The sequence below is a fragment of the Pleurodeles waltl genome, chromosome 3_1, assembly GCF_031143425.1.
Source record: "Pleurodeles waltl isolate 20211129_DDA chromosome 3_1, aPleWal1.hap1.20221129, whole genome shotgun sequence".
NCBI lineage: Eukaryota > Metazoa > Chordata > Amphibia > Caudata > Salamandridae > Pleurodeles > Pleurodeles waltl.
In genome coordinates this window covers 1011799831-1011816819 of record NC_090440.1, presented here as the reverse complement: position 1 = coordinate 1011816819, position 16989 = coordinate 1011799831, and the positions used below count along the sequence as shown (strand labels likewise).

General features: G+C 46.3%; 1 protein-coding gene across 2 annotated transcripts in view; it reads left to right on the top strand.

Moving 5' to 3' along the window:
* The window catches only part of LOC138284925 (dipeptidyl peptidase 4-like), a 497709-nt gene that overhangs the window by 84095 nt on the left and 396625 nt on the right, over positions 1–16989 (top strand). For both annotated transcript variants that reach the window (XM_069224254.1, XM_069224253.1), the window contains exon 4: positions 13434–13477. In XM_069224254.1, coding sequence (XP_069080355.1) covers positions 13434–13477 — 44 coding nt within the window. The remainder of the gene's footprint in view (positions 1–13433; positions 13478–16989) is intronic.

The following is a 16989-nucleotide window of genomic DNA, read 5'->3' as shown; positions in this document are numbered from 1 at the left end:
GAAAGACATCCACTACCTCAGTCCTTGGCAGGATGAAGCATTCTGGGCACAAAGCCCCCTCCAGAACCAGTGGAGAAAGACATCCACTACTTCAGTCCTTGGCAGGATGAAGCACTCTGGACACCAAGCTCCCTCCAGAACCAGTGGAGAATCACATCCACTACCTCAGTCCTTGGCAGGATGAAGCACTCTGGGCACCAAGCCCCCTCCAGAACCAGTGGAGAAAGACATCCACTACCTCAGTCCTTGGCAGGATGAAGCCCTCTGGGCACCAAACCCCCTCCAGAACCAGTGGAGAAAGACATCCACTACCTCAGTCCTTGGCAGGATGAAGCACTCTGGGCACCAAGCCCCCTCCAGAACCAGTGGAGAAAGACATCCACTACCTCAGTCCTTGGCAGGATGAAGCACTCTGGGCACAAAGGCCCCTCCAGAACCAGTGGAGACTGTTATCCACTTGTGCGACTGTGGCTTTGCACTCCCCAGGATAAAGCAGTGGGCAAACCACCCACTGGAACGACTTGTGAGACTGTGGCTTTGCACTTCCCAGGATAAAGCAGTGGGCAAACCACCCACTGGAAAGACTTGTGAGACTGTGGCTTTGCATTCCCGATAAAGCAGTGGGCAAACCACCCACTGGAAAGACTTGTGAGACTGTGGCTTTGCACTTCCCAGGATAAAGCAGTGGGCAAACCACCCACTGGAAAGACTTGTGAGACTGTGGCTTTGCATTCCCCAGGATAAAGCAGTGGGCAAACCACCCACTGGAAAGACTTGTGAGACTGTGGCTTTGCACTCCCCAGGATAAAGCAGTGGCCAACCCACCCACTGGAAAGACTTGAGAGACTGTGGCTTTGCACTCCACAGGACCAATCAGTGGGCAACCCACCCATTGGAAAGACTTGAGAGACTGTGGCTTTGCACTCCCCAGGATAAAGTGTAGTGTGGTTAGTTTTACGTATACTTTGCGCATTAGCTTCAGGCTTTAGGCCTTTGTACACTTTGCCCTGAATGTATTTTATTCATTTGCTGACAGCTTAGAGCCTCTGTGCACTTTGCTCTAAATGCTTTTTATTAGGCTTCGTACTGTTATTTTTCAAATAGCCAGTTCTACGGTGTTGTTTTTTATTCATATCACACTGTTTTGCCTACTTCAGCACTGGAGTTCTTCATAACATATTCACTCTGTGCTTCAGTCAAGGATACAGTCTAATACATTGCCGATAGACGTGGTAGGAGTTTAGATTTGGCATTCCTGCGTAGGCACATTTTGTGATCACGATGACATGTTAGTTATAAAATCACTTCCTTGTCCCAATACATGCAAGAGGGAGATTCCGACCAGAGACCCACAGCTAGACGCTGACTGCCTCGTTGCAGATGCTGAACCAGATCACAGCCTTTGCTCAGGTATGAGGGCTTATGTCTCCCCAGTGATTCAGAAAGGCAAGCTAGAAGCTTAACATGCTGTGCTCTAATATAGAACAAGCAGAGGGAGAGTAGAAACTGTTAGGCAATATGATCGCTTTGTTCTTATGTTTTACTCTCCTGGTAACTATTTCAATCCTACTATGTTGTATTGTTCTGGTTATTGCGGCTCACGCCTTATTATCTAAAATACAGTCGTTTTATTAAAACATTATATAAAACTTATACTGTCTTTGTCATTTGTATATGAGACCATATTGTAAATGAGAGAGTTGGTTTGGATCTGAGTGACCACGACTTCCCTGAGAAGTTCCAAAGATGTCATGCGCTCGGCTGCCTAATCATTTCTTTCCCCTGGGAGAAATGAGGCACTGCTAGTTAGCCGAAGCAAAAACCGGATTTAGGGTGACAGAGTTCTTTACAAGTGGGTCAGACTCAGTCCCCCACACCGTTATCGATCCTGCTGCCTAGAAATCCAGTAGTCTCATTTAGGATCATGAGAGCCCACGCAACAAAAGCAATGGGCATGGAGCCGCCTCGTGCAGCAGTGGCGTCGTGATTACATCTGGCTGAGGTGTCACCCATCCCCCTGAGGTGCCTGTATATTTTCGGTGTGATGCCCCAGCTGTGTTCTCTCCGTTTCGAGTCAGGTATCATGTGTGGGCTTCGCCCATGCATTTTGGGCCCAGTGGTCTACGGACAATAATTGGTACACTATCCGGACTTGTGTAGTTGGTGTACATATTTGTATATACTGAATTTTGAATTTTTACTATCTGATTTTTCAAGATTACAATTGTTACAATCATTTCCTTTTGTCCTTGCGTTCTTCCAGAGGGTGGTGGGGATATGTAATGTTGCTGCATGTATTTGTGTGTATGTTGTTGTGGGTGAGAGTGGGGGTGGGGGTATTGCGTGTTGCGTGTGTGTGTCACTCTCTTTTCCCTCCCCTGTGTTTTAGGTGCAGTACTCACCGTGATCGTCGACGGCGTCTGTCCTGCTCCTGATAGAGCAGGAAGAAGACCAGCATGGGCAGGACGTGTAGTTCGGGCTCCATGGCGTCCTGGTTCCTCGTTGGGTGTTGAGAGGTGAGTGTTTTCTCTTCTGTGTACTGTTTCCGCCATTCTTTTGATCGCGTTGGTACCGCCCCAGAAAAGGTGCCGATAGGCGTCTTGAAATACAGTGGGTGGTACTTTGTCCTCCGCCTGTCTGTTGGTGGTTACCGCCACGCTGTTTGTTTCTACCGCCGTGGCGGTCAGAGTGTTAAAGTGGCTGTCTATGTTGGTGGTTTCCGCCATGGTCGTAATTCAATTTTTTTCCGCCTGCCTGTTGGTGGTATTACCGCTGCTTTAACACCGACCGCCAGGGTTGTAATGAGGGCCATAGTCTCTGGTGGTGGGAGGCCTAAGGATAGACAAAGCTGGTTTAAAAAAAAAATTTGATCATCGAACAAGCGCTTAATCCAAGTTATTAAATCCAAGGATATAAATGCTATTTGTTCAGCTAGAAAGTCCTATAAATTAGCTGTTTGTAAAGCCAAGCATGATCAAGATGATAAGTGGTGGGTTGCACTTAATAACGCTTCACGTGAGAGGAACTGTAGTGAATTTTGGTCCCTGGCGGCACGTCGCCCTGAAAGTAGAAGTAGCGCATTGAATATTACAACAAATATTGCTCCAGTGGACTGGGTAGATCACTTGAGCAAAATATACTCTCCTGATCACTGTATTATGGTCCCTGAACATGACAAGGACTCTTGTTCCATTATTAACCCAATGCCTAGCCCTCCATTGACGCAATTGTTCTCCCTTGCGGATATAACACACTCATTTGGTACTCTAAAGCGCAGGATGGCGTCTTGTCCTGATGGTGTCCCATCAAACCTATTTCTAACAGACATTGAAGTGTGGTCAAGATACATTGCTATCATATCAAATGCAATAGCGACTGGGGCATCAATCCCTGAGTCATGGATGGGTGCTATTGTAGTCTCGATTTTAGGGTGTTAGAGTCCTCCCTCCTAATTGCCAATTAGCCTTTTAGACTATATGCAGAAAGTGTTTTGTCACTGCCTTTTGGGCAAGATCGATGACTGGATGAGTGAGTGTGATATACTTAGCCCACTACAGGCTGGCTTTCCTAAGAAATTTTCCTCTAATGAACAAGCCTTCAGGTTCTTGCTCTTATATTGGAAGACAGTTGTTATTGGCAAAGGGAATTTGCATGTTGCCTTAGTTAATCTGAAATCTGCGTTTGACTTAGTGCCTCGTAATAAGCTGTGGGAAGTTCTTTCTGCAATGGCAATCCCCGAGCACATTCTTGCATTGTTGATATAGCCTCATGAGGAAAATTATGCTTGTGTTAGATGAGGTGACAAGGGGCAACTTACTGACAGAATAAAGGTGTCAACGGGAGTACGTCAAGGGTGTGTCCTTGCCCCCACTTTGCTTTCTTTATACATTAACCCCTTATGTAACCATTACGTCCTCGGCCATCAGCTCATAGGAAGCGCATCCCACCCCCCAAGGCAGGGATGGAAGGAGAGGCCCTTCCACCCCTGACTCCCCCAGGTCCCCCCAGTGACGTCTGATGACATCAGTGATTGATTGCGCGCTGACCTCATCAGAGCCACCTCCCCATCGCGCTTGAAGCTCAGCTTCCAGCGTGATCGGAAGAGAAATGCTCATATTTTTATGAGGCCAAACCACTAGACACCAGGGAGTTTTTTTTAAGGCAAATTCACACAAGGGGAGCGACCCCTTAGGCAAGAGTCACTCCCCGGGGGGAGGCAAATTTATTTTAGGACATTTCTGCCCCCCCCTGGGGGCAGAGCGGCCTATTGTCATTAGACCAATCTGTCCCCGGGGGGGCTGAAACTTCTAGGCACCATTTTTTTTTTTTTTTTTTTTTTTTTTTTTTAGTGATGGATAGCGACCCCTTAGGCAAGGGTCGCTCCCCTGGGGGGCAAATTGTATTTAGACCATTTCTGCCCCCAATCAGACGATTTTTGTTAGGCCAAACCACTAGGCACCGGGGATTTTTTTTTGCGCCAATTTCACGCAAGGGCAGCGACCCCTTAGGCAAGGGTTGCTCCCCTGGGGTGGCAAATTTATTTAGGCCATTTTTTGCTCCCCTTTTGGGCAGATCGGCTTATTTCTATTAGGCCGATCTGCCCCCGGGGAAACTATTTAGGCACCAGGGATAGGTGTGTGTGTATGTGTGTGTTTTCTTTAGGGGGCAGCCCCTTGGGTAAGGGTCACTCCCCATGGGGGCACATTACTGTTGGCCATATCTGCCCCCCTTGGGGGCGGATTGGCCTATTTTTGCCTATTATCTGCCTCCAAAGAGAGCCCACCAGAGACCAGGGAAGTTTTTGTTTTCCAAAATAAGAGGATGGGGCTATGGCCTTACCCCCACCCCAAATAAATGAGACCAAAGTTGTTCTGCCCACCAGTGGGCAGATGGGGCAATTAACCCTGATCCACTACCCGGGGGAGGCAGAAAGTCTACTAGATGGCAGGGAATAACCAAAAAATTGAGGGGTGGTGGATACCAACCAGTATGGGCCTGGTTAAGCCCCCACCCCAACTGAAAGGGGTAATAGTCTTTCAGCTCTCCCCCGCACACTAAAACATCTTATCCCACGGCAAGTAAGAGGACATTTGATTATTTTGGGTTTTGGTTTTACATTTGAGCCATGAGAGCTTGGCTAACTCTCAAAATCGTCCCACTTGGAATGGTGAGGGCTGCACTTTATGGACTTTGGGACGCTGCCATTTCGAAAAATCCAAAAGACCTACACACATCTGAAAAAGAAACATCTGGGTGATTCCAGGGTGGTGTGTTTCACATGCACCCGCACCATTTTCTTACCTACAATGCCCTGCAAACCTCCAACTTTGCTGGAAATCACACATTTTTCCCACATTTTTGTCATTGAACCTTCCGGAATCTGCAGGAATCCACAAAATTCCTACCACCCAGCATTGTCTCATGTATACCGATAAAAAGTGTGCTGCTCTTGTCAGCCTAAAAATGTTTTTTTTCAAACTGCCCTTTTGGACCCGCTGTGGTTCCCCCTAAATTTCAACATGTTTTTGGCTCTTCCCTGTCACAAGCATTTGTCCCACCTACACAAATGAGGTATAATTTTTACCGGGAGACTGAGGGGAACGTTGGGTGGTATGAAATTTGTCTCAGTGCGGTGATCCCACACAGAAATATGGGAACAATTTGATTTTTGGGGGATCCACGCAAGTCACACCTCCCTGGACCCCCTTGGGTGTTTAGTTTTCAGAAATGTCTAGGTTTGGTAGGTTTCCCTAGATGGCTGCTGAGTCCAGGACCAAACCAGGTAGTTTTGTATTCGATAATTCTGATGTGTCCAGATAGTGTTTTGGGGCAGGTTTGCTAGGTTCCCCCTGGTGCCGGCTGAGCTAGAGGCCAAAATCCACAGCTAGGCACTTTGCAAAAAACAGCTCAGTTTTCTTTGTGAAAATTTGATGTGTCCACATTGGGTTTTGGGGCATTTCCTGTCACGGGCGCTAGGCCTACCCCCATAAGTGAGGTACCATTTTTCTCGGGAGACTTAGGGAAACACTGGGTGGAAGGAAATCTGTGGCTCCTCTCAGATTCCAGAACTTTCTGTCACCAAAATGAGAGGAAAAAGTATTTTTTTGGCCACATTTTGAGGTTTGCAAAGGATTCTAGGTAACAGAACCTGGTCAGAGCCCCACAAGTCACCCCATTTTGGATTCCCCTAGGTGTCTTGTTTTAAAAAATGCACAGGTTTGCTAGGTTTGCTAGGTTTCCCTAGGTGCCGGCTGAGCTAGAGGCCAAAATCTACAGCTAGGCACTTTGCAAAGAACATGTCAGATTTCAATGTAAAAATGTGATGTGTCCATTTTATGTTACCTGTCCCGAGCATTATGCCTACCCACACAAGTGAGGTACCAATTTTATCTGGAGACTTAGGGGAACACAGAATTATTGCCCCTTGTCTTTCTCTACATTTTTTCCTTCCAAATGTAAGACAATGTGTAAAAAATACGTCTATTTGAGAAATGCCCTGTAATTCACATGCTAGTATGGGCACCCCAGAATTTAGAGATGTGCAAATAACCACTGCTTCTCAACACCTTATCTTGTGCTCATTTTGGAAATACAAAGGTTTTCTTGATACCTATTTTTCACTTTTTGTATTTCAGCAAATTCATTTCTGTATAACCGGTATAGAAAGAAAACCCATTGCAAGGTGCAGCTCATTTATTGGCTCTGGGTACCTAGGGTTCTTGATGAACCTATAAACTCTAAATATCCCTGCAACCAGAAGAGTCCAGCAGACGTAGCAATATATTGCTTTCAAAAATCTGACATCGCAGGAAAAAGTTACAGAGTAAAACGTGGAGAAAAATGGCTGTTGTTTTCACCTCAATTTCAATATTCTTTCATTTCAGCTGTTATTTTCTGTATGACACACTTGCAGGATCTACACAAATGACCCCTTGATGAATTCAGAATTTTGGCTACTTTTCAGAGATGTTTAGCTTTCTAGGATCCAGCATTGGTTTCTCAGCCATTTCTGTCACTAACTGGAAGGAGGCTGAAAGCACAAAAAATAGTAAAAATGGGGTATGTCCCAGTAAAATGTAAAAATTGTGTTGAAAAATTGGGTTTTCTAATTCATGTCTCCCTGTTCCTAAAAGCTGGGAAGATGATTTTACCACCGCAAACCCTTTGTTGATGCCATTTTCAGGGGAAAAACCACAAGCCTTCTTCTGCAGTCCTTTTTTTCCATTTTGTTTAAAAAACAAAATTTCCGCTGTATTTTGGCTAATTTCATGGTCTCCTTCAGGGGAACCCTCAAAGTCTGGGTACCTCTAGAATCCCTAGGATATTGGAAAAAAGGACACAAATTTGGAATGGGTAGCTTATGTAGAGAAAATGTTATGAGGGCCTAAGCGCGAGCTGCCACAAATAGCCAAAAAAAGGCTCGGCACAGGAGGGGTAAAGGCCTGGCAGCAAAGGTTTAATGATATTGTTTTTCTCCTTACTCAGGGTAGAGGCTGACACACCATCATAAGGCACACACAAAATTCCGTTCCTGCTATTTGCGGATGATACAATTGTAATATCTAAAAATCCCAAGCGGCTTAAGAAAACTCCTTACGTGTTTTGAAGACTTTTATTCCACACAAGGGTCTGGAAATCAACACTTTCAAAACTAAAGTGATGATGTTCAATCCTCATGGATCCTTCAAAGAAAGGGAAGTTTATGCTTTAAGGTACACCACTTGAAAAGGTGAACACATTTAGCTACCTGGGCTTAATGTTAACAGAGAAAATGTCTTTGAAGTCACATAATGCAAAGTAGGCGTTAAAATTAAAGCAAACTACAGGGGTTTTAATTATGGACTTTAACCTTTCATATACTAACCCAATACGCCCTGCACTTCAAACTTACAAAGCTAAGGCTATGAGTTCGGCTCTTTATGGGGCTGAATTGTGTGGCTATGCCAAAGCTCAAGAACTATCAACTCTTGAAAAAAAAAAAAAGAAATCTTGTTTCTCTTGTATCGAGCACTCCGCAGTTCCCTCTCTTTAAGGACTAAGGCATGAAGAGAATCGGCTATAAGGCTTGCCTATGTCCTCTCTTATATTGGCGGCATCTTTGGACTACACCAGAGCTTGCATCCTTTACTGTAGCCCCGCAGGTCATTCTAGAAACTGACCGCTCTCTTAGTATTCCCTGGCTCAGACATATTAAAAAGTAATTTCATATGCTTGGGCTCAATGAACTTTGGGACTCCCCAACTACCGCCTCCTTTCCGTCAAAACTCGACCTCAAGAAACAGTATTGGAAAGTGGTAGACTCGGAGGAATGGGGGGTTAGCACTTCACTCTACACTGTCATGTGATTTTGCTGACCTAAAAGATATATGCAAATACGAGGCTTTCTGGGATATAATCTCAGTGCCTAGAGAAAATAAATTGTACTTCCAATTTTGTGCAGGAACCATTTTGTTGCCATTAAGATTATTCACCAGCCGTTGGTCACCTGAGGTGATAACTACTTGTCCAGCTTGTAAAGCACCTATTGAAAATCTTCCTCATGTTTTATTTGTTTGCCCTGCCTATGCCGCCTCTTGTAGGAAATGGCTTGCCCCAGCCTGTAGATTGCTGGGAGTCCGTGCCATGCTGCTCTTCGAATTCTCAGATCAGAAACTCGCTTGACTTTGGTCATTGCTACCGCCAAGTTCCTTGGGGCAAGTTGGGTCCTTAGAGCAAAATTTTTATCTGTATGACGGGCTTAGCAACTATGAATCGAAATTGCCCTGAAAGATAACTTAGGTTTTAGTTTTTTAATATGTACTGTATGTATTTTATATATTTATTGATGTATTTATTGTATCCTTGTTATGTGTTTTTATGGCCCCTGTGGTCTAAATAAAGTTTTTGATGAAGATGATGATTTAAAGGGCCATCAGCCCTTCTTTTGTTCAAGATTCACCCTTCCTGGGATCTATCTGGAGCCTAACACCTAGATGCCAGTGTGATAGAGGGAAACAACGGCCTTATCACTTGACAAGCACTTTAGAGAAACTATTACTTGAAGGCAAGATGTTTTTGTATGTAGAAGTAATTACACAAATAAAGATTACAATTTCACTCACATTTTTTTCTTAATCATTTTACAGTCCTATTGATCCCCGTATAAGAGTCAGAGCACTTTACATCACACACAGCGACACAATAAATCAATCAACTGTGTATCTCAATGTATAGGAAATGTTACAAATGAGAATGAGGGTTATAAGGGGTAGGAATCACAAATCGTCCATATTTGTAGACATTATGGCCCTCATTATGACCCTAGCGGTCGGTGATAAAGTGGCGGTAATACCGCCAACAGACCGGCGGTAACTACTGCCAAATAAAGACCATGGCGGAAAGATCTCCGAAAGACAGCCAATGTACCTCACCAACCGCCGGGGTGGAAAGAACAGGCACCATGGCAGTAGCCGCCTACAGCCAAGGGGAAGTAAATTTTCCACCCACCATATTAAGACACTGCAAACAGCCACCTTTTCCAGGGCGGTAGCAACAACATCAAAGCCTGACGGAAACTGAGCTCAGAAAGGACTCACCTTTGGAGACACAGGGAAGAACCACACCGCCATGGAACCAGAACTGCTTGTTTGATATTCCATGTTCTGCTTCACCACGAACACCAACGCCGGCGAAGACGACGACAGTGAGTACATCCACCTAGCACACAAGGGAGGGGGGAGGAAAAAGAGAGTGACACATACACACGCACAACACACACCCCACACAAACACACCATACACACAACCTGATGCATTACAAAAACAATTTGACCCCGTAACTCGGCTGAATAATGCAAGGACTAAACGATTTCACCAAAGAGTATGTAATGAGATCAACACAGTAGGACAAATAAGTTAGGCAAGATAATAGATATATACATGTTTACAGAAAAAGGGACACAGCCCAGTCCTCAATTTGCGTGGGCCACATGGCCACAGGCCAAAGTCCAAGGCCACACTTGTCACCTGCTTCAACACAGAGAGAACACTGCAGGGACATCAGTTTGTAAATCGACAGGCACCTCAGGGGGACGGGTGATGAAGGGGCTCCTCAGCTGGAGATGTAACAAGACCACTGGTTCTGGAGGGTGCAACATGCCCTGTGGTTGGTCCTGTGGAATGCAAGGTCACAGTCTCTCATGTGGTTGTCTTACCCACTGGTTCTGGAGGGGGCAACATGCCCTGTGCTTGATCGTGGGGACTGATGGGCCACAGTCTCTTGAGTGGGTGTCTTACCCACTGGTTCTGGAGGGGGCAACATGCCCTTTGCTTGGTCCTGGGCAATGTTAGGCCACAGTCTCTTGGGTGGGTGTCTTACCCACTGGTTCTGGAGGGTGCAACATGCCCTGTGTTTGGTCCTGGGAAGTGATGGGCCACAGTCTCTCATGTGGGTGTGTTACCCGCTGGTCGTGGAGGGGGCAACATGCCCTGTGCTTGGTCCTGGTGAGTGATGGGCCACAGTCTCTCAAGTGGGTGTCTTACCCACTGCTTCTGGAGGGGGCAACATGACCTGTGCCTGGTCCTGGGGAGTGATGGGCCACAGTCTCTGGAGTGGGTGTCTTACCCACTGGTTCTGGAGGGTGCAACATGCCCTATGCTTGGTCCTGGGGAGTGTAAGGTCACATTCTCTCATCTGGGTGTCTTACCCACTGGTTCTGGAGTGGACAGGCCGCCCAGCAGCCCATGGAGGTAGGATTACATCAGGTCCACCGGCGGTGACGGCTGCACAGTGGTGGTGCTACTGGTGGGGGGAGGCTCCTAGCTATCCCCTGCAACCTCGTACTGCTGCACAGTGGTGGTGCTGTTGGTGGGGGGAGGCTCCTGGCCATCCCCTGCAACCTCGGACGGCTGCAGAGTGGTGGTTCTGCTGGTGGGGAGAGGCTCCTGCCCATCCCCTGCAACCTCGGAGGGCTGCACAGTGGTGGTTCTGCTGGTGGGGGGAGACTCCTGCCCATCCTCTGCACCCTCAGACAGATGCACAACCATGGTTTGTGGTGGGGGCTCCGTCACAGTTCCTGGTCCAGGCCCCTTGCCCTTTCTGCCTGCTGGTGCAGGCTCCTTGATCTTCCTGCCTGCTGGTGCAGGCTCCTTGGATTTTCGGGTGGCAGGTGCAGGCTCCTTGCTCTCCCCACCTGCTGGTGCAGGCTCCTTGGCCTTTCGGGTGGCAGGTGCAGTCTCCTTTCTCTTCTTGCCTGCTGGGGCAGTCTCCTTTCCCTTTAGGCTGGCTGGTGCAGTCCCCTTCTCCTTCAGGACATGTGGTATGGATCCCTTTCCACCACAAGTGGGTGCGGTGAGGACTGGGCCCGGGGACTGTGTCCCTGAGGTGCTTGGCTTTGTTTTTCCTGCCCTGGCTATACGTGCAGGTTGGGGGAGGGGTAGGGAAGAGGTCAGTGGTGGATAGGAACCGTTTTTTAGGGACATTGGGGGGAAAGAGGGAGAAGGAATGGGAGTGGAGGCTGAGTGAGTGGATGTTGGAGTTGTCTGTCTGCTGCTTTTGGGTGCAGGTGCATTGGCTGCATGCTGTTGTGAGGTGAATGGCTGTTGGGTGTCTGAGTGCTTGTGTTTGTGTATTTTAGGAGGGGGGACAGACACAGTGGGAGAGGACACAGGGGACACGTGCATGGCTGTTGTGGAGGTGTCTGCCAGAGCGGTGTGTGTTCTGCTTGGTGTGGTGATGCTGGTAGTGGATGATTATGTAGTGCATGCAGGTGTGAGTGTGGATGTAACTGGGTAGGAGGTGGACGAGGAGAGGGAAAAAGTGGAAATAGTGGATGTTGTTGTGTCTGCCACTGGATGGTGTTTGTGTGAGTGCCTATGGGATGAAGTGCGGTGTTTGTGTTTGCCTGTGATACTTTTGGGTGTTGTCTTGTGTGCATTCTCGTCTGTATGTGTGCTTGGGATAGGTTGGGGTTGAGGAGAATGGGACTGGGAAGTGTAAGTTGGAGGGGGGACGGTAGAAACAGGGACAATGACTGCCATCAGAGAGGAGGCCAGAGCCTGAATCGATCTCTGTTGGGCCGCCAATCTAGTGTGAATGCCCTCCAGGAAGGCACTAGATTGTTGCATCTGGGCTGCCAGCCCCTGGATGGCATTCACAGTGGTTGACTGCCCCACAGAGATGGATCTCAGAAGGTCCATAGCCTCCTCACTCAGGAAGCAGGGCTCACTGGGGCAGGGCCTGAGGTGCCTGGGGCAAAGGGGATGCCCACCCTCCTGGGTGAGTGGGCACGGGCAACTCGCTGAGGGGCTGCTGGGAGGGCGGTTCTGGTACGGGGTGGCGGCAGTACCTGTAGCTGGGGTGGTCATGGAAGTGTCCGCCACCACCAGGGAGCTTCCACTGGTGGAGGTATCTGTATCTGAACTGTCACCTCCAGTCTCTGCTGTGGTGCTCCCCTCGCCCTCCGTCCCACTGGTACCCTCAGCGTCAGTGGACTCTGCCCTCTGCGTGGCGCTATTTAATGTCCTCGGTGGTAAGTTTACGCTTGTGCTTGATGCAAAAAGCTTCTATCACCGTATTATGAAAGCAGGATGAGGGAACTGGCAATGTGTCAATAATTGTGGTGCTTATTTGTTGTGTTTCGTTTCTTTGTGTTCTTTTGTTTTATTATTCTGCTGCCTTGGGTTTGTGTTGCATTACCACAATGCTGTGTTGTGGTTGTGTTTCTGCATTTGTTTTTACTGTTTTGATGTGCAATCAATCAATCAATCTTATCTTGTAATCGTGGTGTTGTTTTGCTTTGTGTGTGTTATTGTGTCATGCTCCATTTACTTTCAATATTTTAGCAAAAGCTCATACATTTCAGTGTCTTAACAGTGCTCCCAGAGCTCACTGTATGTGATGTGTGGCGTCCGTTTTATATGTTTCCCACACCTCTTCAAACACTTTTCCTCTGGTGATTGTAACCTGATAGGAGGCAGTTTCCTTTGGCGTCTCATGATGATCTAACAGTCTCTCAATCTTGTTGTTTTTGTTTCATTCCCGAGTAGATTAAACACTGTTACTTTTGCAGGCTGCGCTGTTCATATTTGACCAAATTGTTTCATTTGTGCTCCAAGCCCAATCATTCCTAACTCCACGAGCGCAGCCTCTATTTCTTTACAATTCCTTTACTCTCGGGGACTATCTCAGGGAAAAAACATGAAGGAGGGGTTGGGGGGGGGGGGGGGGGGCGGGTCTGAATACTATCAGAACTTCCCCATCTAGAGAAAGCAACATTTCATTTTCAGGCGTCCAGCTGTTCATCTTGTTCTGTTTCACTAATGTTTAACTTGAGGTTTAAAGTTTGAAGTGCAGGCTACTTGGACTGCGAACACGGATGCCCGGCGCCTCTTCCTGACACTCACATTCTCTTGTTTTCTTCTCTCTCCTTCCTTGCACAACTTGCACCGACTCAGGAAAGACACACTCCAGACCGACCAGGATCGGAAAAGAAATGAAGGTCGGTAGTTCTACTTCATTTTTCACAATTATCGCATGTTGTTTTGTAGCAATGTGAATTTGCGTTTACAGCGTTAAAACTGAAAAGAGTTACGACGCATGGATGAAGAACGCACAATGTACTGTACAAAGTAAACAACGTTATAGTTGAGTCGCTGTGCGATTAGGCTGTGAACCTGTTTCAAATGAATGTTCTGGAAATGCTCCATTATACTTTACATTAAACGCTGTGTGGCCACTGTAATAATGTACGTGTTTTTTAAGACTGCACCCCTCTTTAAGGTTTGCATGTGGTGTTGGGCCCTACATTACAATAGTTTGTAAATGAAACTAGTGTTCCACCCTTCTGCACAAGTAACTAAACACAGCATTTGCTGATCTCTTACATTGTAAGTTAGAGTATTTGTTGCAAGCAGGTTCACACAATTTCATGACGGAAGTTATTTTTTCCTTTTCTCAGAATTTGGCCGTCCATAAGGCTGTCCATAACGTTAAATGTATTGCCCATTCAGGGACTGCGTATCATTCCTGGGACCTCACAATTTAGAGCAATTTAACACATAATTAAACACGTGAGAGACATAGATGAACTGCATCACCCTGGAAAGTTTGAGGCAACCTCTAGCAATTTGTGATGCCTTTCACAGTGGACAATTTGCGTAGTTACTTATTATTCCTAGCTTATTACCACTGAGTGGAGTAGTGTCTCCTACCAGTAATGTATCTGTTGAAAGAACGCATCTTTGGCGACTGTGCACGCTTTCATTGTATAAAATCTGAAAGAAACCTGTAGCATTTGTGGCGACTGTGCTTGTTTTTTCTGTATAAAATCTGCAAGCATCCTGTAGCGCCTTTGGCGACTGTGCTTGCTTTCACTGTATAATATCTGCAAGCATTCTGTAGCATCGTCGGTGTTCGTGCTTGCTTCACTGTGTAAAATCTGCAAGCATCACGTACCGCCTTCAGCAACTGTGCTTGCTATCTCTATGTAAAATCTGCAAGCATCATGTAGCGCCTTTAGCATCTTCTGTGACTGTGCTTGCTTCAGTGTGTAAAATCTGCAAGCATTATGTAGCGCCTATGACGACTGTGCTTGCTTTCGCTGTACAGAATGTGCAAGCATCATGTAGCACCTTTAGCAACTTTGCTTGCTATCTCTATATAAAATCTGCAAGCATCATGTAGCGCCTTTGGCGACTGTGCTTGCTTTCACTGTATACTGTCTGCAAACGTCCTGTAGCATCTTCTGTGACTGTGCTTGCTTCACTGTGTAAAATCTGCTAGCATTATGTAGCGCCTTTGACGACTGTGCTTGCTTTCGCTGTACAGAATATGCAAGCATTCTGTAGCATTTTTGGCAACCCTGCTTGCTTTCACTGTAATAACTCCGCAAACATCCTGTAGAGTCTTTAGTCACTGCATGCTTTCACCGCATACAATCTGCAAGCATTCCGCATTCATTCCCCAGACACCACAGTTCTCTGGTTCACCGAAGTTTAACTAGCCCCTCTCCTATTCCGATGGTTTGATGACCGATGCCTCCTGCACAGTAAATATTTAAACTGAGTCGCAATGGATCAGCAAATCCATTCCTCACCGTTCTTTATGGAACTTCTGCAGTGTACCAGGATAAAATGCCAGCTTCGGTCTACAGGATCCCTGCTTCTTTATCCACCATGAGCACCTTTGCCACAGTTGGTGGGTCTTGTCAGGTAGAGGAGCTCATATCTTCATTTCTCTTGGTTTTTAAGTTCACTTGTTTGTAAAGATATTTTAAACAGACAGCTACGAAAAGAGCAGTAATAGCCCACCAGTACCGCACAAACGATAGTAGGTAAACTATGTATAATAGCACTTCACCTCATAGGGTCCTACTGCTCATGTATCTTCATAATCTGAAATAAAAAATAAAAACAACATGAGGAGCGCTATACAATGTAAATGAAAAAAAAACAGTCTATGGCTTACTGAAAACCATAGACTTTTTTTTTTTTTTTTTTTTTTTTAATAGTGCTCTCCATGTTGGTTTGCGTTTTAAACTGAGTAGCACTCAGTATGATTCTCCCCATCACTCCACCCTACCCTTTGTCCTTTTGCTCGATTTGAATAATTAGTCACACTGCCCCTTCCTGAATAATAGAGCCTACTCAGGTTTTTCTCAAAGATACACACATAATTTTGTTGCTGATTCTAGTGCATAGAAGTGAGTACCCTTCTAATGACCTTCGGATTCTTTTGGTCCTTTTCTTCCACTGGTTGTCCATGCATAAAACAGCATTTACTCAGACATGCTAGCAAATTTCATATAGTTCAACCTCTAGAAGGAATTCACAAGTAATATGCAAAATACAGCTCTGCTCCTTGCTGCAATCACCAGTGGATTTGTATATGGCTGGGTCCAAACTGGGGTAATGTGGTGAGCAAAGTAATGGTGGATAAAACCCAGATCTGAGTGTTTGAAAAGTTTCAACAGTCCGTCCATCATTTTATTTTGTGATGTTACTATATGCGCCCTAAGTGGCTAGGGTATGCCAGACATGGGTCCCTTGCTCACTACAGCACTGAATTCAACCTGGTCTGACTGATGAGGGGTCATATCCCAAAACTGGTCCCGGGATGCTTGTTCCTGGTCCAGGTAGGAACTGGCTTGGCAGTTTAGCTAGACTGTTCTCATGGGGAGCAGGGTCATGACTGATTTGCATATGGCTGGATCCAAATTGGGGTGATGTGGCAAGCAAACTAAATGGATTAAACCCAGATCTGTGACTGGGGATGAATGTTAGAAAAGTTTCAACACTACATCAAACATTTCATTTTGTGGTGTTGCTATGTGCACCCTAAGTGGCTAGGTTATGCCCATATGTGGATGATATGCTTGCTGCCACACTGGATTCAGGCTAGCCTGGCTGATGAGGGGTGAAACCCCAAACCCATCCCAAGATGGGAGGACCAGGCTTAGCAGTTCGTGCTGGACTGTTCCCATGGGGAGCAGGGTCAAAACTTGCATATGCCTGAGTCCAAACTAGGGTGACAAGGCAAGCTAAATAATGATGGTGTAAACCCAGATCTATGACTGAGGGTGAGTGTCTGAAAAGTTTCCACACCCATCGAAAATGTTATTTTGTGGTCTTGCTTGAAAACGGTTCTGCCACACATCACATTTCCAGAGCTGGAATATACATCCTTGGCTGAAAGAGTTAACTTTTTTGGATCAGAAGACAATAGCCTGCAACAGAGGGCAGAAAACAACAGGGCGGTTGTAATTGCTGGCCACTTAGAAATGAATAGCCATCTAGCAGGGGTGCAGGACAGTTTGCAGAGCCAGCGACAAGCTTAACACTTCTTCTTCTAATTTACTGATCCCAAAAGGAGCAGCCAGAATTTCATCCCATTCATTCACAGAATCCATTTAGACCCTTTGACTCCAACCACTGCAGAAAAGTACAAATTCTGCCCCTTTCAGTTTGGAGGGAGGCTAATTTCAAATGACTTAGTGACTAGGCAGCTGGAGAG